General features: G+C 44.6%; 2 protein-coding genes across 2 annotated transcripts; both read right to left on the bottom strand.

The window, feature by feature from the left end:
- Positions 1–1044: 1044 nt before the first annotated feature.
- LOC309544066 (uncharacterized protein) lies at positions 1045–26595 on the bottom strand (the record flags this gene model as incomplete). Its single annotated transcript, XM_082276453.1, has 8 exons — positions 26490–26595; positions 26272–26373; positions 25674–25771; positions 25388–25594; positions 9081–9287; positions 4205–4233; positions 1225–2036; positions 1045–1145 (listed from the first exon to the last, which is right to left on the bottom strand). Exons 1-8 carry the CDS (start codon positions 26521–26523, stop codon positions 1045–1047), a joined length of 1590 nt encoding a protein of 529 aa, XP_082132579.1. The 5' UTR covers positions 26524–26595.
- LOC309544064 (uncharacterized protein) lies at positions 14246–21988 on the bottom strand (the record flags this gene model as incomplete). The annotated part of the gene is made up of 3 exons (XM_082276451.1): positions 14246–14265; positions 16607–17530; positions 21979–21988. The coding sequence occupies 3 exons, from the start codon at positions 21986–21988 to the stop codon at positions 14246–14248; spliced, it is 954 nt and encodes a 317-aa protein (XP_082132577.1).
- Positions 26596–27010: the final 415 nt, after the last annotated feature.

Genomic DNA, 27010 nt, shown 5'->3' on the forward strand with positions numbered 1-27010 from the left:
CTGTGTGTGTTTTTTTTACCTCTAGTAATCAGGGCACTGGTGATCGGTGCCCTGATTACATTCCTGTGTGTCCCCGGCGCTGTGAGGCTCCCCCTCCTTCCTCACACTGCAGGCTCCGTGTGAGGAAGGCGCGCTGGTGATGAGAGATGATCTCATATGTTTATAAATACGGCCTCCCGAAAATTCAAGCCCACGCTGCAGCCGTATATAGGCTGTAGCGCGGATGGGAAGAAGTTAACATCCGACCGTTCTTCTCTCTCAGCGGGGAACGATCGCGGGTGACCAGAGGCAATCGGAGCTGCCTGACCCACGCATTGGCTTCCCTGCTGATGAGCGGGGGTGGGAGTGTTCCGGCGGCAAGTGCTTGCCCCCTAGCTGCCTCCAAGTGACTGACTTAGACCTACATGGGTTTGCCTGGGAGAGTAAAAAGGCGGCACGTGGTCGGGAAGTGGAGAAGTTTGAGTTGAGGTGACGGGGCGGAATATATGGAGGAAATCCATTAGAAGACAAATCTTCCCCCAATCCGATCTGTGTGAGAGGACAAAACATCAATTCCCACTTCTCACCATCAAACGCTCCCCACAGACACACGCGGTAGGCGGGATCTATCTGCTATGTGTAGGAGGGGCCTTCCTAGTATTATCTCTCACTTCTCTATTCCATATAAACCGCAATTCATCTAAACGGCTCTGCGCAATTTTATACCGGAACATGTTAGGTATCTACTTACTCGGCGTGACCTCATCTTTCACATTATACAGAAAAATTGGGAGAACTTTACTGTTTACTTATTTTTAAACGTGGCAAAATGTAATTCTTCCCCAAAAAAAGGCGTTGGAAAGACCGCTGCGCAAATACCGCGTGACAAAAAAATATTGCAACGACCGCAATTTTATTCTCCAGAGTCTTTGCTAAAAAATATATTTAATGTTTGGGGGTTTAAAGTCATTTTCTAGCTAAAATATTGATTTTAACTTGTAAACCACTTAAGTCAGAAATGGGCTTGGTCCTGAAGGAGCTAAAACATTTCCCGCACTCTGAACATTAACAGGTAAGCTCACCTGTGTGTATTCTCTGATGGCGAACAAGGGTTCCTTTATTAGAAAAACATTTCCCGTACTCTGAACATGAATAGGGACACTCACCTGTGTGTAATCTCTGATGGCTAAGAAGGTTTCCTTTTTTATTAAAACATGCACTCTGAACATGAATAGGGACGCTCACCTGTGTGTATTCTCTGATGGCTAAGAAGGTTTCCTTTTTTATTAAAACATTTCCCGCACTCTGAACATGAATAGGCATGCTCACCTGTGTGTATTCTCTGATGACTAAGAAGGTTTCCTTTGTGATTGAAACATTTCCCGCACTCTGAACATGAATAGGGACGCTCACCTGTGTGTATTCTCTGATGCCTAATAAGAACTACTTTATCATGAAAACATTTCCCGCACTCTGAACATGAATAGGGACGCTCACCTGTGTGTATTCTCTGATGGCTAAGAAAGGATACTTTTTTATTGAAACATTTCCCGCACTCTGAACATGAATAGGGACGCTCACCTGTGTGTATTGTCTGATGGCTAAGAAGGGATTCTTTTTGATTGAAACATTTCCCACACTCTGAACATGAAAAAGGTCGCTCCCCTGTGTGTATTCTCTGGTGCCTAAGAAGGTATGTTTTGTGACTAAAACATTTCCCGCACTCTGAACATGAAAAAGGTCGCTCCCCTGTGTGTATTCTCTGGTGCCTAAGAAGGTATGTTTTGTGACTAAAACATTTCCCGCACTCTGAACATGAATAGGGAAGGTCACCTGTGTGTATTCTCTGGTGCTGAAGAAGGTTTCCTTTGTGACTAAAACATTTCCCGCACTCTGAACATGAAAAAGGTCGCTCCCCTGTGTGAATTTTCTGGTGCTGAAGAAGGTTTCCTTTGTGACTAAAACATTTCCCGCACTCTGAACATGACAATGAATTCTCCCCTGTATGGTATAAAGAAGATTCCCTGAGATGAGGTGGTTTCCCGCACCCGTCGGCGCTGTCAGATATTAGAGGACTATGTGAAGTATCAGGAGGTTCCAATGATCTCCTCCAATGGTGAGGTCTGTCATGTATATTATGAGGAACGGGATTTACTTCTGGAGAAGATGCCATGTCATTATCTTCTGTAGTCACATCTTCCTCCGATGTCCTTCTATTCCCACCACAGAGTCCGTCTGTCAGAAGACAAGAAAAATTACCAAGAGTTTTCCACACTCATATACACTGCTCAACACTTTATAATCAGAGTATAGCATCAAGTCAGGGAAACTCCTGGGATATTCATCTGGTCAGTCAAGTAGCAGAGGGGGTTGTTACCAACAGGTGCACTAGATGGGCAACAATGAGACGACCTCGAAAACAGGAATGGTTTTACAGGTGGAGGCCACTGACATTTTTCCCTACTCATCTTTTCTGAGTGTTTGTCACTAGTTTTGCATTTGGCTGGGGTCAGTGTCACTACTGGTAGCATGAGGCCATACCTGGACCCTATAGAGGTTGCACAGGCAGTCCAACTCCTCCAGGATGGCACATCAATACCTCCCATTGCCAGAAGGTTTGCTGTGTCTCCCAGCACAGTCTCAGGAGCATGGAGGAGATTCCAGGAGACACATGTGACAGACGTGAAAGGGTCTGGAGAAGCCGTGGAGAACATTATGCTGCCTGTAACATCGTTCAGCATGACTGGTTGGGTGGTGGGTCAGTGATGGTCTGGGGAGGCGTCTCCATGGAGGGATGCACAGACCTCTACAGGCTAGACAATGGCACCCTGACTGCCATTAGGTATTGGGATGAAATCCTTGGACCCATTGTCAGACCCATTCTGTTTCAGTCCATCCGATGCCACCAGGTTACACCACAGTCTGTTCAGGAGCTCAGTAATTCCCTGGTCCAGATCTGTGAGGAAATACCCCAGGACACCATCCATCGTCTCATTAGGAGAATGTCCCGACGTTGTCAGGCATGTATACAAGCACGTGGGGACCATACACACTACTGAGGACCATTCTGAGGTCCTGCAGTGACATTTCACCAAAATGGACTCGCCTGCTGCATCATTTTTTCACTTTGATTTTCGGGGTGTCTTTGAGTTCAGCCCTCTGTAGGGTGATAATTTTCATTTCCATCAAACTATGTGGCATCCTTTCCTTCCTAACTCATTACCCAGTCCATACCAGTATAGATCCTAACACATTACCCAGTCCATACCAGTATAGATCCTAACACATTACCCAGTCCATACCAGTAAAGATCCAGTCCATACCAGTAAAGATCCTAACACATTACCCAGTCCATACCAGTAAAGATCCTAACACATTACTCAGTCCATACCAGTAAAGATCCTAACGGATTACCCAGTCCATACCAGTATAGATTCTAACTAATTACCCAGTCCATACCGGTATAGGTCCTAACACATTACACAGTCCATACCAGTATAGATACTAACACATTACCCAGTCCATACCAGTATAGATCCTAACACATTACCCAGTCCATACCAGTATAGGTCCTAACACATTACACAGTCCATACCAGTATAGATACTAACACATTACCCAGTCCATACCAGTATAGGTCCTAACACATTACCCAGTCCATACCAGTATAGATCCTAACACATTACCCAGTCCATACCAGTATAGATCCTAACACATTACCTAGTCCATACCAGTATAGATCCTAACACATTACCCAGTCCATATCAGTATAGATTCTAACACATTGCCCAGTCCATACCAGTATCTAGGTCCTGAATCTAGGGAAGCAACTGGCATCAATGAAAAGAATCTCCATAGTGAAGGAGAGCTGGGAACGTATCCAGGTACAGGCAGGGGCCTACACAGAGGAGGGCGGAGATACAAGGGTGCAGGCATCAAAGCAGAGTAGTTGGGTGACAGGAAGGGTTGAAGGGAAAAATGCCAGGAGGCCGATCCTGGGCTGGAGCACCCCAATAAATACGCCCTGTTGCGTGATGTTGGGGAAACCAGTCAGGGACAACATTGCTGGAGCAGAGCAACGCCCCTAGATGCCAGGGGAAGAACTCCTCAAGTAGGGGCGGGAGCAAGGGATAGGAAAGACAGGTTCTGGTGGTAAGGGACTCTGAAGGACAGAGAGTGCATTCTGTCAAAAAGACCATAGGTGCCGAGCTGTCTTTCTTTTTACCGGGCGCTCAGCTTCGGCACATCACGGATCTGTTGGACAGATTATTGGGTGGGGTTGGGGAAGACCCGGCTGTCATGGTACACGTGGGTACCAATGACAAAGTCAGAGGAAGATGGAGAGTCCTAAAAAACAATTTCAGGGACTTAGGCGCTAAGTTGAGGACTAGGACCTCCAAGGTGATTTTTTCAGAAATACTAACTGTACCTCGAGCCACACCAGAGAGGCAGCGGGAGATGAGGGAAGTTAACAAGTGGCTGAGGAGCTGGTGTAGTATGGAGGGTTTCGGGTTCCTGGAGAACTGGGCTGACTTCTCAGCTGTCTACCGGCTCTTTAGTAGGTACGAATTGCACCTAAATGGGGAGGGTGCAACTGTACTGGGTGAGAAGATGGCCAACAAGTTAGAGGGGCTTTCAAACTAGGTGATGGGGGGGGAGGGTACAGATGATGAATTAACCAGCGGGGAGCAAGGTTCAGCGGGCACAAATGGGGACATTAGCGGTAGGGTGCTCAGAGTTCCTAAAGCCAAGGTGGGTATGGGGAAAAAAAAATAAATAAAAAATCACAAGAGCAGCCTTAAAACAACATCAAACGAGGATATAGTATGCAACCGGACAAAACTACCAGGTCTGTACACCAATGCTAGAAGCCTGGCCAACAAGATGGGAGAGCTGGAGCAGCTGATGTATGAGGAGGACTTAAATTTCGTGTGGATTTTAGAGACTTGGTTTGACAGCTCTCATGATTGGCTGGCGACCATTCAGGGGTATTCCCTTTATCGCAGAGATAGAGAAGGTAAAAAAGGGGGAGGGGTATGTCTGTATATTAAGAACAGTATACAGGTAAATATGAGGGATGATATTAATAATGGAGCTATGGATGAGGCAGAATCCCTATGGGTAGAACTTCAAAGGGAAGGCACTATGGGGAAAGTAATATTGGGCTTATGCTAAAGGCCCCCCAACCAGAGGGAGGAGGGGGAGGTGGACCTCCTTTCACAGATTTGAATGGCAGCAAGGATGGGAAATGTCATTATAATGGGGGACTTTAATTATCCAGATATAGATTGGGCAGAAGGAACCGCACATTCATCCAAGGCTCGGCAGTTCTTAAATGTTTTGCAGGACAATTTCGTGGGTCAGATGGTGAACGCACCGACAAGAAACAATGAGGTACTTGACCTACTGATTACCAACAATACAGACCTGATCACGGATATAGAAATACGGGCCAAATTAGGAAACTGTGACCATAGGTGAATTGGTTTCAGTATTATTCATAGTAATAGGAAACACAAGGGCAATATAAGGACACTGAATTTCAAAAGAGCCAATTTCCCTAAACTGCGCTCTTTGCTAGACAATATCAAATGGGATAGAACCCTGGGAACAAAGAACACGGAGGAAAAATGGGAGTGCTTCAAGAGCATACTAAACAAAGGGATTGGCCAGTGCATTCCAAAAGGGAATACATTTAAAAGAGCTAAAATAAACCCAGGGTGGCTAAACTCCAACATAAAAATGCATATTAATACTAAAGAAAAGGCCTTCATAAAATACAAGGCTGAGGGGTCATTGGCAGCATTCAAACATTACAAAGAGTGTAATAAGAAATGTAAAGGTGAAATCAAAGCAGCTAAAATAGAACACGAGAGACATATAGCGGAAGAGAGTTAAAAAAAAAAAAACAAAGAAATTCTTTAAGTATATAAATAGTAAGAAAGCGAGACCAGAACACATTGTCCCCATAAAAGACAGCAAAGAGAATCTGGCCACAGAGGACAGAGAGAAAGCGGAAGTGCTAAATAATTTTTTCTCTTCAGTCTTCACAAAAGAATTGGGGGGCTACACTAACCCAGCTTGTAATGCTAAACTAAATAATACACCTCAAGAAGTACCACCATGGCTAACAGAGGATAGACTTAGAACTAAACTAGAGAAACTGAACATAAATAAATCACTAGGACCGGATGGCTTGCAACCGAGGGTTCATAAAGAGCTCAGCCAGGTGATAACCAGACCGTTATTCTTGATCTTTAAGGGTAGTCTACAGACGGGTATGGTGCCAGCTGATTGGAAAAATGCCAACGTGGTACCAATATTTAAAAAATGTCCGAGATATATCCCGGGTAACTATAGACCAGTCAGCCTAACATCAGTAGTCTGCAAGATTTTGGAGGGGATGTTAAGGGACCACATACAAGACTTTAGTAATGAAAACGGTATTATTAGTAGTAATCAGCATGGATTCATGAAAAATCGTTCTTGCCAAACCAATCTATTAACCTTCTATGTTGAAGTGAGTTGCCATCTAGGTAAAGGAAGGCCTGTGGATGTGGTGTATCTGGATAAAGGAAGGTCTGTGGATGTGGTGTATCTGGATAAAGGAAAGCCTGTGGATGTGGTGTATCTGGATAAAGGAAGGCCTGTGGATGTGGTGTATCTGGATAAAGGAAGACCTGTGGATGTGGTGTATCTGGATAAAGGAAGGTCTGTGGATGTGGTGTATCTGGATAAAGGAAAGCCTGTGGATGTGGTGTATCTGGATAAAGGAAGGCCTGTGGATGTGGTGTATCTGGATAAAGGAAGACCTGTGGATGTGGTGTATCTGGATAAAGGAAGGCCTGTGGATGTGGTGTATCTGGATAAAGGAAGGCCTATGGATGTGGTGTATCTAGGTAAAGGAAGGCCTGTGGATGTGGTGTATCTGGATAAAGGAAGGCCTATGGATGTGGTGTATCTAGGTAAAGGAAGGCCTGTGGATGTGGTGTATCTAGATAAAGGAAGGCCTGTGGATGTGGTGTATCTGGATAAAGGAAGGCCTGTGGATGTGGTGTATCTGGATAAAGGAAGGCCTGTGGATGTGGTGTATCTGGATAAAGGAAGGCCTGTGGATGTGGTGTATCTGGATAAAGGAAGGCCTATGGATGTGGTGTATCTAGGTAAAGGAAGGCCTGTGGATGTGGTGTATCTGGATAAAGGAAGGCCTGTGGATGTGGTGTATCTGGATAAAGGAAGGCCTGTGGATGTGGTGTATCTAGGTAAAGGAAGGCCTGTGGATGTGGTGTATCTGGATAAAGGAAGGCCTGTGGATGTGGTGTATCTGGATAAAGGAAGGCCTGTGGATGTGGTGTATCTGGATAAAGGAAGGTCTGTGGATGTGGTATATCTGGATAAAGGAAAGCCTGTGGATGTGGTGTATCTGGATAAAGGAAGGTCTGTGGATGTGGTGTATCTGGATAAAGGAAGGTCTGTGGATGTGGTGTATCTGGATAAAGGAAGGTCTGTGGATGTGGTGTATCTGGATAAAGGAAGGTCTGTGGATGTGGTGTATCTGGATAAAGGAAGGCCTGTGGATGTGGTGTATCTGGATAAAGGAAGGTCTGTGGATGTGGTGTATCTGGATAAAGGAAGGCCTGTGGATGTGGTGTATCTGGATAAAGGAAGGCCTGTGGATGTGGTGTATCTAGATAAAGGAAGGCCTGTGGATGTGGTGTATCTGGACTTTGCAAAGGCATTTGACACAGTTCCCCACAAACGCTTACTGTACAAACTAAGGTACATAGGTATGGACCATAGGGTGAGTACCTGAATAGAGAACTGGCTCCAGGGGAGAGTCCAGAGGGTGGTGATAAATAGGAAGTACTTGGGAGGGTGTGGAAAGTGGGGTCCCCCAAGGATCTGTCCTGGGACCAATCCTGTTTAATTTATTAATAAACGACCTAGAGGAGGGGATATCTAGCACAATCTTTGTATTTGCGGACAATACTAAACTAAGCAGGCCAAATTCTTCTATGCCGTATGTGGTAACCTTACAAACGGACCTGAACAAAATAATGGGGGGGCAACTACATGGCAGATGGCAGTGGCCACTCACTAAAACTAGAGGGAAAAAGGTTTAACCTTAAAATACGTAAAGGGTTCTTTACTGTCAGAGCAGTGGGGATGTGAAATTCTCTTCCACAAGCAGTGGTATCAGTGGGGAGCATCGATAGTTTCAAAAGACTATTAGATCGGCACCTTAAAGACCACAACATAGAGGGGTATACAATGTACGGTTAACATAAAACACACACACACATCATAGGTTGAACTGGATGGATTGATGTCTTTTTTTATCCTCACCAACTATGTAACAGTATAGATCCTAATACATTACCCAGTCCATACCAGTATAGATGCTAACACATTACCCAGTCTATACCAGTATAGATCCTAACACATTACCCAGTCCATACCAGTATAGATCCTAACACATTACCCAGTCCATACCAGTATAGATCCTAACACATTACCCAGTCCATACCAGTATAGATCCTAACACATTACCCAGTCCATACCAGTATAGATCCTAACACATTACCCAGTCCATACCAGTATAGATCCTAACGCATTACCCAGTCCATACCAGTATAGATATCCAGCATGATATTTTCCCCATTGAGATCTGATGTGTTTTCAAAGTGTTCCTTTCATTCTTTGGAGCAGTGTATGTTGGTCGAGCATTTCAAAGTGTAAAAGAGATCTGTGGTGGAACTGGGAGCAATCACAACACCAAACTATGACAACTAACCAGACCAATGATACCACCCAACCAAACATCACTAAGTAAGCTTTAACCCATTCTTGTATAATTACCCGAGCTGATATCTGGAGAAGTTTCTTCCTCTTTAACTGCGTCCATCATCCCAACCTCCTCTGTAAAATGCTGATCACCCCTCACATACGTCTTTTCCTTTATAACCCCAATTTGTACATTTATCAGATCTTCATCCTAAACCAACAAAATGGCAGAAATAATATTAAATACAAAAAAATAATAATAATAGAAGAATGATATCTCTTAGGGCTTGGGATCAATTTCCTACATTCTCATCTACCTGATGATGGTGGGGGATGGTGTAACCTTCCTGTGTGGAATCCCGGGAATACAGAGGACGGGGACATCTCTCTGGTGGGTTCCTGGTATTAGGTGGCTCCATCATATCCTTGTGTCCTTCTGAAAACTCCTCCATCTCTCCATACTCCTCATCCTCCTCTTTATACTCTTCTTTAACAACAATATTATACTCACCGAGGTTTCCACTCTGAATATATAATAAAACATTTATTGTAACAAACACACTTGTGTATAAATCATAACTATCAGTGATTGTTCCTCATCTACCTGATGATGGTGAGGGATGGTGTGATCTTCCTGTGTGGAATCCCGGGAATACAGAGGACAGGGACATCTCTCTGGTGGGTTCCCATTACTGGATCCATCTGTAGGAAACACACAGACTGACTGAATACATTGTTTCTATGTGTTTATCAGATGATGGGGGATCTAGGTGGATCCTCCGTACTGCTCTCTCCTTTACAATAAAGTCTCCTCTTACCCGGTGATGTGAGGGGCGGCTGATTCTCCATCATGACGTCTTTGTAGAAGTGGATCTACTGATCCTCAAACATAAATCCATATACCCAAACAGTTTTTGTATTTAGTGGCCATCACTCACCTGTGCTGATGTCTGGAGAAGATTCCTCCTCTTTAACTTTGTCCATCATCCCAACCTCTTCCCTGAACTGCTGATCACCCCTCACATACGTCTCTTCTTCCTCTTTAACCTCATTTTTTATATCTATCAGATTTTCATTCTAAACAAAAAAAATAGCAGGGAATGGTTGCTTTAAAATGTGAGCACAAATAACCTTATACCTAAAAGTGGAATATATCTTCATACAGTCAGATCACTTTTATGATCTCAACATCCATCTTCATCTACCTGATGATGGTGGGGGATGGTGTGACCTTCCTGTGTGGAATCCCGGGAATACAGAGGACGGGGACATCTCTCTGGTGGGTTCCCATTACTGGATCCATCTGTAGGAAACACACACACTGACTGAATACATTGTTTCTATGTGTTTATCAGATGATGGGGGATCTAGGTGGATCCTCCGTACTGCTCTCTCCTTTACAATAAAGTCTCCTCTTACCCGGTGATGTGAGGGACGGCTGATTCTCCATCATGACGTCCTTGTAGAGATCCTTGTGTACTTCCAAGAATCTTCTGAGAATCCTCCTCACCCCTCTGGTCAGGTCTGTGTTTTACTAATAGAAATAAGAGTGAGATCATGTGACCTCCCAGAATCCTCCTCACCTCTCCGGTCAGATCTGTGTTTTATTAATAGAGATAAGAATGATATCATGAGAGAAACAAAAGAAAGCAAGGTGGCAGCATTGGGTCTGGGTGAAGAGTGGGGGACAGAAGTGTCAAATATGGGGTGTGAGGAGTTGAGATTTTCAATGTTGAATAAGGGAATGAGGAGTGGGGGACAACAGTGTCAGTGGGGGTTGTGGAATATAGGTGAGCAGTGTGGGAAGGGGGGTGAGGAGAGGGGAACAACAGTGTTGGAAGAGGAGTGAGAAGTAGTGAACAGGGGTGATAGATGGGGGTGAGGAATGAGGGACAGCAGTGTTAGATGGGGGTAATGGTGTTAGATGGGGGTGAGGAGCGGGGGACAATGGTGTTAGATGGGGGTGAGGAGCGGAGGGACAGTGGTGTTAGATGGGGGGTGAGGAATGGGGGACAGCGGTGTTAGATGGGGTGAGGAGCGGGGGACAGCGGTGTTAGATGGGGGTGAGGAGTGGGGGACCAGTTGGTGTTGGGACAGAGGACGGGATTAATGTTAGTAGTGACGAGGGAGGAAAGCTGCTGAATATTTCCAGAGGTGAGTGTCGGGGTCACCCCGAGCTCTGCTTCTTTCCCAGATAGATTATGAGTACCTAGGCTCTGCCTGGTGAGGGTGCTACAGGAGAGCTGGAGGAAGTTTTGCTGCTCATCCTACTTATGTGATTTCACTGGGGGACTGCAATCTGATTCTCAGTGTTATGTGTTCCTCTGTTTCTTTTCCCCCGGCATAAACAGGGAAGGAGGACATTTTCTTTATGTAATTAAAGATTATATATAGAAAATAATATCTTAATACCTCCTCTGCTGCCACTTCCAGCTACGTCTCCTCTCTATTTCCTCCCGACTCGCCTCTGAAATTCCTATTTATATCTAATATCACTTCCTCTGTGGACCTACATCACTTCCTGTCAGTATCTTACATCACTTCCTGTCTGTGCGTTCCATCTGAGAGAAGTCAGGTCACCACCTTGTGGACCATATTGTAGGGTGACCAGATTTTTAAAATGAAATCCAGGGACGTATTTTTTTTTTTTTTGGCAAATGGTAAACTATTTTATGAGCATATTTCCTTGAAATGATCTATGCGGTGTATGTGGGATGTGTTTATGGAATGATTGTATGATATATATGTTATTTCTCACATTTCGTCCATGAGATAGAAAAAAAAAAGATAAAGATACTTTTTAGAATTTTTGGGATGGGGCTACCAAAAGTTAGGAAGATAAGATAAAGGAAAAACTTGGAGGGGGGATGGGGCGGCTAAATTCAAATCTAATTCGGGCAGGAGTAATGGTGTCACCCTCTCTGTAATAGGTAAGAAATACTGCAGAGCTGCAATGTGCAAATAGTGGTGAAACACCCCCCCCATATATAATTATAATAAAATGTAAAATATGCACATTAAAGTGGAGCTCCACCCATTTTTACAAGTTGAGATGTATGTAATCCCCTTCAAATATGCTTTTGACAATGTAAACAATTTTTTATTTTAAGGAAATACCTTTAATCTTCTTTATTAATCTGCACCTCCGGGTCCTGCTGCTTTCGGCGATTATGTCATTCGGCAATTCGCAAGGGCTCCTGGGACATGTATCCCAGCAGCCCTTGCAATTCGCCTAGTGACGAAATCTCGTGTGATTTCCAGTTCTCAGGGATGTATTGCATTCAGTCCGTGCTCCGCCCCCACCCCTCCTCGCCTCCTCTCAGTGAGCTCTATGGGATGTATTGCATTCAGTCCATGCTCGGCCCCCGCCCCACCTCCTCTCAGTAAGCTCTACGGGATGTATTGCATTCAGTCTGTGCTCCGCCCCGCCTCCTCTCAGTGACTGAAAGCATTACATTCCGTAGAGCTCACTGAGAGGAGGCGGGGCGGAGGCGGGGCTGTTTGTCGGATGCATTATCCGACGATAGACAGAGAGCAGAGGGGAGAGAATCTAATGTTAAAGGGCAACGCTGACTGGAACATTAAAGGGTAACTGACTGGAACATTAAAGGGGAACGCTGACTGGAACATTAAAGGGGAACACTGACTGGAACATTAAAGGGGAACGCTGAGTGGAACATTAAAGGGGAACTCTGACTGGAACATTAAAGGGGAATGCTGACTGGAACAATAAAGGGGAACTCTGACAGGGACACAGATGTAAACGGGCACTCTGACAGGGACACTGATGTAAAGGAGGACTCTGACGGGTTCACATCCATGTCCCCGTCAGAGTGCTCCTTTATATCTAGTGTGTCCCCGTCAATGTCCTCCTTTACATCCATGTCCCCATCAGAGTGCCCCTTTACATCTAGTGTGTCCCTATCAGAGTCCTCCTTTACATCTGTGTCCCTGTCAGAGTGCCACTTTACATCCAGTGTCCCCACCAGAGTCCTCCTTTACATCCAGTGTCTCAGTCAGAGTGCCCCTTTATGTGTTCCCCTTTATTATTCCAGTCAGAGTTCCCCTTTATTTTTTATGTTCAGAGTTCCCCTTTAATATTGCGGTCAGAGTTCCCCTTTAATATTGCGGTCAGATTTCTCCTTTAATATTCCAGTCAGAGCTGCCCTTTATTATTCCGGTCAGAGCTGCCCTTTATTATTCTGGTCAGAGTTCCCCTTTAATATTCCGGTCAGAGCTCCCCTTTATTATTCCAGTCAGAGCTCCCCTTTATTATTCTGGTCAGAGTTCCCCTTTAATATTCCAGTCAGAGTTCCCCTTTAATATTCCAGTCAGAATTCCCCTTAATTATGTCGGTCAGAGCTCCCCTTAATTATTCCGGTCAGAGTTCCCCTTTATTATTCCGGTCAGAGTTCCCCTTTAATATTCCGTTCAGAGTTCCCCTTTATTATTTTGGTCAAAGTTCCCCTTTAATATTCCAGTCAGAGTTCCCCTTTAATATTCCGGTCAGAGTTCCCCTTTAATATTCCGGTCAGGGCGCCCCTTTATTATACCCGTCAGAGTTCCCCTTCAATGTTCCAGTCAGAGTTCCCCTTTAATATTCCAGTCAGAATTCCCCTTAATTATGTCGGTCAGAGCTCCCCTTAATTGTTCCGGTCAGAGTTCCCCTTTATTATTCCGGTCAGAGTTCCCCTTCAATGTTCCAGTCAGAGTTCCCCTTTATTATTCCGGTCAGAGTTCCCCTTTAATATTCCAGTCAGAGTTCCCCTTTATTATTCCGGTCAGCGTTCCCTTTTATTATTCCGGTCAGAGTTCCCCTTCAATGTTCCAGTCAGAGTTCCCCTTTAATATTTGTATATTATATCTGTGTCCCCATGAGAGTTCTCCTTTACATCGTGTCCCCGTGCGGTGAGAGTGCCCCTTTAATGTGACTGTTCTGTAATCAGATAATATTCCGCCATTTCTCACTATGATCTCATATAAGAATAATCCGTTCCGTCCCGCCATGCATTATTCCACAGGACACCGGTCTTGTTTGTTTCATTTCAAATCCATTGTGGTGGTGTATAGAGCCAAAAAGATTAGAATTGTGCCGATGTCCCAATATTTATGGACCTGACTGTATATATATATATATATATATATATATATATATATATATATACACACATGCATACACGTCCAATAATTAGTCACCAACTTTGAGCTAAGCTTGTATTGTCAGCTGAGTCAATACTGGATGTCCCAGGGCTAGATAATTTCACCCTTAGAACGATGAGGACAGTCTATTCCTTTGTTTCTTTCTTAATGAAGTTTCATCTTTAACCTTTGGGTTTCAAATCCTTATCACATCTTTTTATTTATTGATCTGGAAGGTGGGGACCGTTCAGTATTGTCAATTGTGACCGACTAGTTACATAAGACTGTAGCTTCATTTGCACTGTTAAGGGTTGGTCAATATAGTTGTATGGGGCCCGGCCTCTTAAGGTTTTTCTTCCTGCCCTTGAATGAATCGCGTCAGACAAAGGTCAGATTCACATTCAGCAAAGTTATATTTCATCAATTTTATCATTTTATATAGATATAACCTGACAATATGCAGATGACGGACAGGTACGTGATTCTGCACAGAACGGCCGCCCCACAGCAGTACATGTATGTGGGATGGTCAAAGAAAAAAGTCTCCCTGATAAAGAGAGAGGCTATGACCTGGTGGATTGCATGGAGAACTCCTGGACCCAGCTGAGGACATTTAGGACCTTAAGATTGAAGATGTGGTGGATGTCTCCTTTTGGTTTGGGAACTGTGGACAGAGAAGAACTCCTGGAACTCTTCTGGCCTTAGCTCAGTGAGATGGAGTTTGGAAGACTAATGTCATAGACAGGTTGCCAAAAAGTTTAGGGCTTTAGAAAGGGCCTCCAATGGCTGTCAATGTGGTGCCTTCTCCACTCTCCATCTCACTAATAAAACCCCAATGGATGACTCTCTATGAACTGATCACATTCCAATCACCGATCATCTAATCATTGGTAAAAAAGAAGACTCGGCACAGAATATTGTACAAAGAGTTTTTTATTGTACAAGATCAGAATAAGCGATTACCACACAGTAATGATATGAATAAAATAAAGCTTAAATCTTTTATAATAGAATTAACAAATGTGTCAAATGTATTAATAATCATACATTGGTTGGACCAATAAAAAGCCGGCTACTTCAATAAATCTAAAGGAGCAAAAAAATTAAGCAACCAATCATCAGGTATGCATTCTTGACCGTGATGCGATTGAGGACCCTATAATCAATGCAAGGTCTCAACCCCCCCCCTTCTAAGAAGGTTCACCAGTGAAAGATAAATCCTGATTGGCTGCTGTGGGTTAATGCATGTTACAGTGATCTTTTTCCATCCAGTAGGTTAGATCTATATACATATTTATAAGTAGAACACAAAAAGAATGTATTGTCAGAATTGTTTGTCTGCTGCCCCATGTATTGTCATGAATGCCCACTTGTTGCCCCCATGTATTACCAACAGGTGCGCACACCGTGGTGAAGAAGCACGATATTACGTGTGAAATGCGTCCACCTTTCTGTATCCCGTATTGACTGTCTGCAATAAATATCATCGCTATAACCTGTTGGAGTGCCACCATTTTCATTGGTTTTATGCCCCATATATTGTCAGGATTGCCCACTAATTATCCCATGTATTGTGCGGATTGCCCACCTGTTGCCCCATGTTTTGTCTTAATTTCCCACTTGTTGCCCCATGTATTGTCATGGTTTCCCGCCTGTTGCCTCATGTGAGGAGGGATCGGTAAAGGTAGACAGTTGAGTCATGATTTTACCACCCCCCTTAAGCTTAAATGGCAGCCGGATGGGGCGGTACACATGGCACTGCAATCTGCGGCTGCTGCAAACCTCGCACCCCCCGGTCACATTGGGCAATGCTATTCAACTGAATGGGGTTGTGCCGCAACAGCCCCGATGCATACGGTTGCGCCGTTCTGGCGTGGGCTTTACGGGGTAACATAAGGGCTCCCAGCTGCCTGCCAACCCAACAGCGGGTCAGAGGGCGATGCGGGTGTAAACCAACCCCGAGTGGACTGTGGTGGTTTCACATTTGTTTATGGACTAAACAGTTCCACCCGTTACAATCCAGCGTCCATTTCCCGTAGTACCAGCAGGGGGTGCACTCTGATGTTTCATTATATTTCCTTTATTTTTAAACATTTCCCACACTCTGAACATGAAATAGGACGCTCACCCCCATATGAACTTTCTGGTTTCTAAGAAATAAATCTTTGTTTGGAAAACATTTCCCGCACTCGTAACAATAAAAAGGGCGCTCACCTGTGTGTAAGTAGGTGTTCCTTCTTACTTAAACATTTCCCGCACTCTGCACAAGATTAGAGACGCTCGCCTGTATGAACTTTCCGGTGTCTAACAAGTAAACATTTGAACGCAAAACATTTCCCGCACTCTGAACATAAATAGGGAAGCTCACCTGTGTGTATTCCCTAAAGGCTAAGAAGGTTTCCTTTATTATTAAAACATTTCCCGCACTCTGAACATGAATATGGAGGCTTAACTGTGTGTATTCTCTGCTGGTTAAGAAGGTTTCCTTTATGATTAAAACATTTCCCACACTCTGAAAATTAACAGGGAAGCTCACCCCTGTGTATTTTCTGATGGCTAAGAAGGTTTCCTTTATGATTAAAACCTTTCCCACATTCTGAACATGAATATGGAAGCTCCCCTGTGTGTATTCTCTGATGGATAAGAAGATTTCCTTTCTCATTAAAATGTTTCCCACACTCCGAACATGAATAGGGACGCTCACCTGTGTGTATTCTCTGATGGATAAGAAGGTTTCCTTTATCCTTAAAACATTTCCCGCACTCTGAACATGAATAGGGACGCTCACCTGTGTGTATTCTCTGATGGCAAAGAAGGTTTCCTTTATCATTAAAACATTTCCCGCACTCTGAACATGAATAGGGATGCTCACCTGTGTGTATTCTCTGATGGCTAAGAAGCTTTTCTTTACGATTAAAACATTTCCCGCACTCTGAACATGAATAAGGACGCTCACCTGTGTGTATTCTCTGATGGCAAAGAAGGTTTCCTTTATCATTAAAACATTTCCCGCACTCTGAACATGAATAGGGATGCTCACCTGTGTGTATTCTCTGGTGATGAAGAAGGTTACCTTTTTGGCTAAAACATTTCCCGCACTCTGAACATGAAAAAGGTCGTTCCCCTGTGTGAATTTTCTGGTGCCTAAGAAGGTTTCCTTTGTGCCTAAAACATTTCCCACACTCCGAACATGAATAGGGAACCTCCCCTGTGTGTATTTTCTGATGGCTAAGAAGGCTTCCTTTATGATTAAAACATTTCCCGCACTCTGAACATGAATAGGGACGCTCACCTGTGTGTATTTTCTGATGGCTAAGAAGGTTTCCTTTATCATTAAAACATTTCCCGCACTCTGAACATGAATAGGGAAGGTCACCTGTATGTATTCTCTGATGGCTAAGAAGGTTTGTTTTATTATTAAAACATTTACCGCACTCTGAACATGAATAGGGGCGCTCCCCTGTGTGTATTCTCTGGTGCTGAAGAAGGTATGCTTTATGACTAAAACATTTCCCGCACTCTGAACATGAATAGGGAAGGTCACCTGTGTGTTTTCTCTGATGTCTAAGAAGGCTTTTTTTGTGTTTAAAACATTTCCCGCACTCTGAACATGACAACGAATTCTCTCCTGTATGGTATAAAGAAGTTTCCCTGAGATGAGATGGTCTCCCGCACCCGTCGGCACTGTCAGATATTAGAGGACTATGTGAAGTATCAGGAGATTCCAATGATCTCCTCCAATGGTGAGGTCTGTCATGTATATTATGAGGAACGGGATTTACTTCTGGAGAAGATGCCATGTCATTATCTTCTGTAGTCACATCTTCCTCCGATGTCCTTCTATTCCCACCACAGAGTCCGTCTGTCAGAAGACAAGAAAAATTACCAAGAGTTTTCCACACTCATATACACCGCTCAACACTTTATAATCAGAGTATAGCATCAAGTCAGGGAAACTCCTGGGATATTCATCTGGTCAGTCAAGTAGCAGAGGGGGTTGTTACCAACAGGTGCTCTAGATGGGCAACAATGAGACGACCTCCAAAACAGGAATGGTTTTACAGGTGGAGGCCACTGACATTTTCCCCACTCATCTTTTCTGAGTGTTTTTTTTCTTTTTAAATCAGAAAAAGTTTTATTATAAAGAAAGAAAAGTCCATTCCATTCGGTACACAATATTTCCACTCTGTACAGTCATAGACACAGCGATCGTAACCTTCATATATAGTCACTCCTGCATGTTTCCATTCACCACCTCCACTGACTCCACCCACTCCCCCCAACATCTCACTGACTCCACCCACTCCCCCAACATCTCACTGACTCCACCCACTCCCCCAACATCTCACTGACTCCACCCACTCCCCCAACATCTCCTTGGCCTGCGCCTTATCCTGTTCTCTCCTGTTTATTCATTCCTAGGACTAACATATGTTTAAACATAGAAGTAAAAATAACACAAAAAACAGACAAGAAACAAACAAAGCAACTAAAACAACTCCCCATCCCCCCCCCCCCCCCCCCAACCTCAGTGCAATGCTCATGTACTACAATACTTATAGGAAAATGTAAAAGGAGAACCTCCCAGGAGAACCTCAACGCGGCAGTGTCTCCCCCACACAGACTCTCACCCAGGTCCATACCCCAACCTCCCCCACCCTCTCACCACTGCTTGTTGTCTGCTAGGCATAGACTTCATTTGTTACCTCCCTAAGTATCAGGGGACCTCAACTCACCCCTCTAAGGTGACCGTCACCTTCACTGGTGGCAGACCACAATCACCTCCGAGAAGAGTAGATGGCCTCTCAGTCCAACCCTGCCATATAACGCATCCTCTATTCAGGTATGTGGCTTTGTAAAATAGCAGCATTGTGTTCATTGGTGACTTCCAATATTCCACCGATGGCTCTTCGGTCTTCCTCCAATGCTGAAGAATAGCCTTGCCCGCATAGAACAGAGTAACCGACAATAAAATTCTTTGTGCTCCAAGAGGTGCCATTTCCTCCACCAAACCCAGCAAACACACTGCCAGCATCAAAGGTGCCCTCAATGTGGTCCTAGAACTAATCTTTGAAGTGTTAATTCTTTTGGACCAAGGCCAGGGGTATCCAACCACATGCCCCACAACTTTTCAAATTTACCCGGACATCCACGTCTTTTAAAGATGTAGCACCCTCCTAGTCAGGTGTTAGAGATTGAGTATAGTTTTGGCTCTGTCTGCCTATCAGAGGAGCAGCAGGTAAATTCTATATTGCACTCTGCTTATCAGGGATCAGGATCTGTGAGTTAGGTCTGCTCGGTGTGCCCGGTGTGTGATTCATCTGGCCTAAGGGAGTGTCCCCAGCTGATCCAATGGGGAGGCACATTGGATGCTGGAGGAAACCTGGCCAATGACACACAGGCTTTTGATACAGCCCCAGGGATTGGCACAGATGGGTTGTCTCGGTGAATTGTGGGGCAGGGTATAAAAAGCCAAGGGAACATGAGGTAGAGGTCCTTTGGTGGGAAGAAAAGTCCCAGAAGGAGGGTGGTGGCTGCCTCCTCTTCTGTAGCAGTGGGTGATGGTCACAGGCAGTCGGCCTGGTAAGAGGCTTGGTGTGACGAGGCTGTGTGGGACTTCCTTTATATTCCGAAACCCCACCGCAACCAATCAAAGCCGGAGTTATAGAGAACCTTCCAATCTGTGAAGGCAAATTGGAACTTTGGGCGGGTCATCTATATAGACAGAGTGGAGGTCCACCACCCAGACAGATCTGGCCAGGCTTGGTCCATCCGTGTAAGAGACTCAGAGGGGAAAGTTGTGCGAATCCCACATCCTGACTACTATTGCTAAGGACACAGGATGCTGAGTTTAGTGAGGCTGGCTAGCCTGAGTTTGCTTACTTGCTTACAGAAGAAGAGGGGCTGGAGAGCCCGAATGTAAAGTGTACAGTGATGTTTCAAGTTTCACCTTTGTTGCTAGGGCCCAAGCCCTATTTCCAATACCCCTTTCCCTTCTATCCTTGCAAAAGGGATTGGGAAATCTACAATTACCACTGCTGAGTGATTCCACTAAAGAGGGCCAACCCTCCAACTTTAAAGAAGAAGAGACCCTTACTAAAGGAGGACTCTAGTGATACTATAACTGTGCTAAAAAGGAGATCCTTTGGGCCATTGGGCCAGGATCATGTACCACCTCAAGTTAAAAGGACAATCTGTGGAGTAGTTAGGTCATCGGGCTGAAGAGGAGAATTCTATGCAAAGAGACTCTTTTTACAAAGATGCCTTGTGAAGATACTATTGGGCCAATGGGCCAGTAATGGAACTTTGTTGGGTTGAATGGGTAGTGGCCTGAGGTCTCTTCGGTGCGGGGTGCCCTAGTGCCAGGGGCCCCTGAAGAGACTGTTAACACCCACAAGTCTGACAGGTTGCTCAGGCTCCAGCAAATACCTTGTCCTTAAGAAGACATGTAGCCTCGGTGCTAAAGGTGTGAGGGACACTGTGAGCATCAGTCGGATGGACTCCACATGTCTTCGAGAACTTGTGGGCATGGCTGAAATGGAAGAAGAGTCAGTGCCCGGGTGCTAAAGGGACTGTGTCTGTTTCAGTCACTCATTGTGGCTAGAAGGTAGATAGTTAGCTTGACAGGGTTTGGTTGTCACCTGTACAGGAGTGGAGCTGAATGCCTAGTCAAGCCTACCGGAAGTGATATCTGCCAGGATATGTAGCTAGGGATCTTGGGTGAGAAGGTCGCCTCTGAGGAGAGGGCATTCTCACTACATTAGGTAGAATGTTGTTAATATGCAAATGTTGGAAGTGCTAACCTTTAATTCTTCCTTTGCAGGATGTCTGGGTCTGGCAAGGCCCTCCATTTGTGAAAAGTGAATGTTATAGTTAGCTAGTTAGTCAGGTTGACATGTTACCCACTCAAGCAGAGTTTTGTTTCATGGGGGGTGCATTAAGTTGTTTTGTGAATATTTGTGTGGCATATCTATATTTTTCTACATAATTTATTATATGTACATTTGTTATTCCCCTTTTCCCCCTTTTCCAGGTTTGTGGGATACTCCCTTTATTTTTGTAGAAAGTTTTTGTAAGGGACAGCTGCCCCAGAGTCAGTGAGGACATGGCTCGTCTGGTGGGGGGTGGATGTAGCACCCTCCTAGTCAGGTGCTAGAGAGTGAGTATAGTTTTGCCTCTGTCTGCCTATCAGAGGAGCAGCAGGTAAATTCTATATTGCACTCTGCTTATCAGGGAGCAGGATCTGTGAGTTAGGTCTGCTCAGTGTGCCCAGTGTGTGATTCATCTGGTCTAAGGGAGTGTCCCCAGCTGATCCAATGGGGAGGCACACTGGATGCTGGAGGAAACCTGGCCAATGACACACAGGCTTTTGATACAGCCCCAAGGATTGGCACAGATAGGTTGTCTCTGTGAATTGTGGGGCAGGGTATAAAAAGCCAGGGGCACATGAGGTAGAGGTCTTTTGGCGGGAAGCAAAGTCCCAGAAGGAGGGTGGCGGCTGCCTCCTCTTCTGCAGCAGTGGGTGATGGTCACAGGCAGTTGGCCTGGTGAACAAGTGGAGAGGAGCTGAACCCAGAGGTCCAGGAGAGCTGACTGGAGGAGTTGGGGCACTGCGAGAATCTGGAAAAACAGTATCGTGAGTACAGAGGATCTTGCCCAGGGGTCTGCCCAGGAAGGGAACCATCTGGAGTTTATAGTCAGTGGACCGGTGTCAGCTAGTACAGAGAAAGGGGGTACTGGGTGATTACCTTGAAGAGAAACATCACTAGGAACACTTTTCTCAGCTTCATTCAAGTGGCAGGATGAAGTAGCGGCCTTGCAGCATTCTCAAACTAGAAGTCCTATGAATTGTGAATAGTTAGACAATTGGAGTATCCCACTCATCCCTTCTCCTATCCCAATATGAAATAAAACCACAAAAACTATTACCCCTAGACTGATCATTGACTGAGCCAAGAACATAAAGTGTTAAGATTTCTGCAAGTTCTGCAAGCAGTTGCTACGGGGAACCCAAGGGAATCCTTACAGTGTGAAAATTCAGCAGTCCCCTAGGGGGCAGTGCTACACCTTATATACCATTCTTCATTTATTCAAGAAGGCTGCCGGGCCAGGGGGAATCGGGGGCCCCTCCCTTGGCTCTTTCCAACCACAACCCCACATAGGCACGCGCTCATTCATCCGGCTCCTTGCTGGTGAGCGTCTTAGCATTTACTTTTGCCATCTCTTAGTAAATTGAGGCCTCTTTGTGGGATTGCCCCCTTCTCTTTCACTCTCTCATATTCTTTGCTTGCCTGACTTTCCTTTCTTCCTCTCTCATACCATCTTTGCCTCCCCTCTTTTTATCTCAATTCTCTTCATACCCCCCCCCCCCCCACTACTTAGGGCAACACCATGCTAAACTGGATCTCCCAGATCTATTCTGCCCCTGTCGCCCAGGTTAGGGCGAACGGTATCTTATCGGACTACTTCACAATTAGGAATGGGACAAGACAGAGGTGCCCCCTGTCACCCTTACTCTTCGCATTATCACTAGAAACCTTTTTATGTAGAATACGCCTCCACCCGGATATCTCAGGCATGACTGTTGGGGTGACCCAGCAGAAAATATCAGCATATCCAGACGACATGTTATTTTCCCTCATAAATCCCATAATTTCTCTACCGAATCTTCTTCACGAAGTTGAGGCATATGTTTGAAGCTATGGGAGTAGGCTTATCAAACCCCCTCCTCCACCAACTGCAATTTAATTTTAGGCTAAAATGGACGAACTCAGCGTGGAAATACCTGGGCACTCTCATACCACCCAAATTTTCACCCATCTTCACGCTCAACTTTCTCCCCCTCCTAAACAAAAGTCCACATTCTATAAGATAAATTGAATTCTGGCCTCCATTCATGGTTTGGGAGATGCAACGTTATTAAAATGTGCATACTCCCTAAGTTCCAATACCTCTTTCAAGCACTTCCGATATTCATCTCTTCACATTACTTTAAACAAGATGACACCCTACTAGTGGATTTTATCTGGGCACATAAGCGACCTAGGCTATGTAGGAGACTTCTCTTGCTTCCTAAATGATTAGGTGGACTGGCAGTGCCGGACTTATGCAAGTACTATCAGGCTACACAATTGGGGAGACTCAGACTGGTGTCGTCATGGTGAAGCAAAGCTTTGGCCCAGACTAGAACAGGCCCAATGCGACATACCCCTCCATAGAGCTCCATCGTGCCACCATTCACTACCAGACTCCATAAGACGCCATCCCCTCATAGGTCACACGATAAGAACCTGCTCTAAATTATTCACACAACTTTCACTTTCCCCGACGCAATCGCCACTGACACCCATACTGGGGAATCCCCAGTTTACCCCGGGCTACCAAGATAAAACATTCAGGACATTGATGGAGTCAGGCTATTTCCAAGCCTCCCATTTTTCAACATCATCTCGTTGGCCTGCACTCAAAGACCTCATGGACTCCTTGGGACCCTACCGTCTAGATTTATGGAGGGCATTGCAACTCCATAATTTCTTAAACTCATTGCCACCTCCCAGTGAACGCAACACACAACTTACACCCTTCGATGAACATTGCTCTCAAGACAGAATACTGACACAGGTATTATCCACGACCTATGCATTACTGATCACACCCCAGGGGACTTACCAACCCCCATTCTTAGCTAAGAGGGAACGGGATTTAGACTGTAACTTTAATCCAGACCAACAAAATCACATCATTCTGTTTACATTTACATCATCCATCTGCATGTAAATACAAGAAACCAACTTCAAACTCCTAACAAGGTGGTACCGCACGCCGTCAAGGTTGAGCAGATTCTTCCCCACACTCACTGATCAGTGCTGGAGATGCCAGGAAGGGCCGGGGGACACTCCTACATGATTTTTGGTTGTGTCCTAAACTAGAGGAGTTCTGGAAGACAGTACGTGAAATGTCTCAGAGGTTTATAAACCAACCGCTCCCCAATGACCCTGCTCTCTTCCTTCTCCATGCCTCTAACATCCCGGCCCAGACCTATAAAAATTCTGTCATTTGTCACCTTCTAAATGCTGCTAAAATGTGCATCCCTCTTAAATGGAAAAACCCACAGGTCCTGACTGTTGGCATGTGGCTCAAAAAGGTCGAAGAAATAAATAGAATGGAAAACCTTGTTCTCTCGACACGTCCCCAACACGAACGATAAACCAAAACCTGGGGTCAATGGAATATATTTGTCCTCTCTGATGAAGGCTGCTCTTTAATTAAGGGAGGCAATACTAAAGAGACCTCATGTTGAGTTTGGGGGAGCTCTAAAATATTGGTGGAAAGTATTGCTGATGTAGGGCCATAGCTTTACCAATGCTAACCCTCCTAACCCCCCATCCCCCCCCTCCTTACCCCTTCCCCCCTCATCCCACCTACTTATCCTCTTCTGCCACTCTCTATGTTTCTTTTACTTCCCTCTCTCTTTCCACTACTTATTCACTTTACTCCTTCCTTCTTCTTCTATACGTTATGCCAAACTGGAACAGACAACTCCGGGAACTTTCTAGTCCTGCATAACTCCTCCCATTAGAGGAATTGTAGAACACCTCTTATTCTACCACCGATGTAGATCTCAACCTTATGACTGAATTGTCTTCAATGTTGTAATACACAGTCTCAGCATATGTTCTATAAGGAATGTTACTGTTTATTATGCCTGGAAGTTGTCTTTTATATAAATAAAAGAATTGAAAAAAAAAAAAAAAAAAAGAGATCTGACATGGATCAATGATACAACCTTACCCAACCAAACATCACTAAGTAATAATGCGACTGAAATGATAACAATTTTATTGTTTGGAACATGACGTTATATTGAGGATTGGAGATGGACCTTTCATATGGTGTACAGTATCTTCTCCTCATTTGTTTGGGATAGGACGTTAGACTCAGGCATGGGGCAGAAGACCCAAAACTCATAACCTAGGTGCCTATATCATGCACATTTTTTTTGCCAGCCGATTCCCAGAATCTCCATAAATCCAGTCTAGAGACATAAATTGTGTCTGCAGCACAGAGAAGGAAGATTATCCGAGAGAAATACAGGAATACAGGACAGGGAACACAGCTCAGGAAAGTGACCAGGGGATTACAGGCTGATATCACCCAGTCCCCGCCCTACTCTGGACCAATCAGTGAGCAGTATGGGTGGAGGAATGTATTTAGTGTTAATGACCCACCTGTGCTGATCTCTGTAGGAGTGTTCTCCTCTATAAATGTCCCCGTTATTCCATCCTCCTCCATAGACTGCCGATCATCCCTCACATACCTCTCTTCTTCTTCTGCTTTAACTTCAAATTCTATATCGATTGGATCTCCACTCTAAATCAAGAAAATGAAAGAATATCATCTATAAAATATAAGATTTATTATTGTGACATAAAAATCCACACATTGTCTCCATGAGTCTGTGTTTTATAATCTCTGTCTCACCGACCTTGTAACAGTGAGGGATGGTGTGACCTTCCTGTGTGGAATCCCGGGAATACAGAGGACGGTGACATCTCTCTGGTGGGTTCCTGGTATTAGGTGGCTCCATCATATCCTTGTGTCCTTCTGAAAACTCCTCCATCACTCCATACTCCTCATCCTCCTCTTTATACTCTTCTTTAACATCAATATTATCATCCCCGAGGTTTTCACTCTGAATATATAATAAAACATTTCTTGTAACAAATATACCGTATATAAATCAGAACTACCAATCATTGTCAATCATCTACCTGATGATGGTGGGGGATGGTGTGACCTTCCTGTGTGGAATCCCGGGAATACAGAGGACGGGGACATCTCTCTGGTGGGTTCCCATTACTGGATCCATCTGCAGGAAACACACACACTGACTGAATACATTGTTTCTATGTGTTTATCCGATGATGGGAGATCTAGGTGGATCCTCCGTACTGCTCTCTCCTTTACAATAAAGTCTCCTCTTACCCAGTGATTTGAGGAGTGGCTGATTCTCCATCATGACGTCATTGTAGAAGTGGATCTACAGATCCTCAAACATAAATCCATATACCCAAACAGTTTTTGTATTTAGTGGCCATCACTCACCTATGCTGATGTCTGGAGAAGATTCCTCCTCTTTAACTTTGTCCATCATCCCAACCTCTTCCCTGAACTGCTGATCCCCCCTCACATACGTCTCTTCTTCCTCTTTAACCTCATCTTTTATATCTATCAGATTTTCATTCTAAAACAAACAACATAGCAGGGAATGGTTGCTTTAAAATGTGAGCACAAATAACCTTATACCGAAAAGTGGAATATATCTTCATACAGTCAGATCACTTTTACGATCTTGACATCCATCTTCACCTACCTGATGATGGTGAGGGATGGTGTGACCTTCCTGTGTGGAATCCCGGGAATACAGAGGACAGGGACATCTATCTGGTGGGTTCCCATTACTGGATCCATCTGTAGGAAACACACACACTGACTGAATACATTGTTTCTATGTGTTTATCAGATGATGGGGGATCTAGGTGGAGCCTCCGTACTGCTCTCTCCTTTACAATAAAGTCTCCTCTTACCCGGTGATGTGAGGGACGGCTGATTCTCCATCATGACGTCCTTGTAGAGATCCTTGTGTCCTTCTAAGAATCTTCTGAGAATCCTCCTCACCTCTCCGGTCAGGTCTGTGTTTTACTAATAGAGATAAGAGTGATATCATGTGACCTCCCAGAATCCTCCTCACCTCTCTGGTCAGGTCTGTGCTTTATTAATAGAGATAAGAGCGATATCATGAGAGTAGCGAGAGAAAGCAAGGTGGCAGCGTTGGGTCTGGGTGAAGAGTGGGGGACAGAAGCGTGAAATATGGGGTGTGAGGAGTGGAGATCTGCAATGTTGAATAAGGGAATGAGGACTTATCCCCAAATCCATCAGCCCTTGTTTCATTTCAATGTCAGTTACTATGCACGTCCGGGAGGGGTTTGACCCCACCTTTCTGGTCCAGTTGACCATGTTCATTCTCAACCAATTTAACCTTTTTGACGAAACAATGTTTATGATGTTGTTGTCAGATTGCATCTCATTTTTTCCTGATGTGCCTTAA

This window comes from Pelophylax lessonae (genome assembly GCF_965119305.1).
Source record: "Pelophylax lessonae genome assembly, contig: HAP1_SCAFFOLD_771, whole genome shotgun sequence".
NCBI lineage: Eukaryota > Metazoa > Chordata > Amphibia > Anura > Ranidae > Pelophylax > Pelophylax lessonae.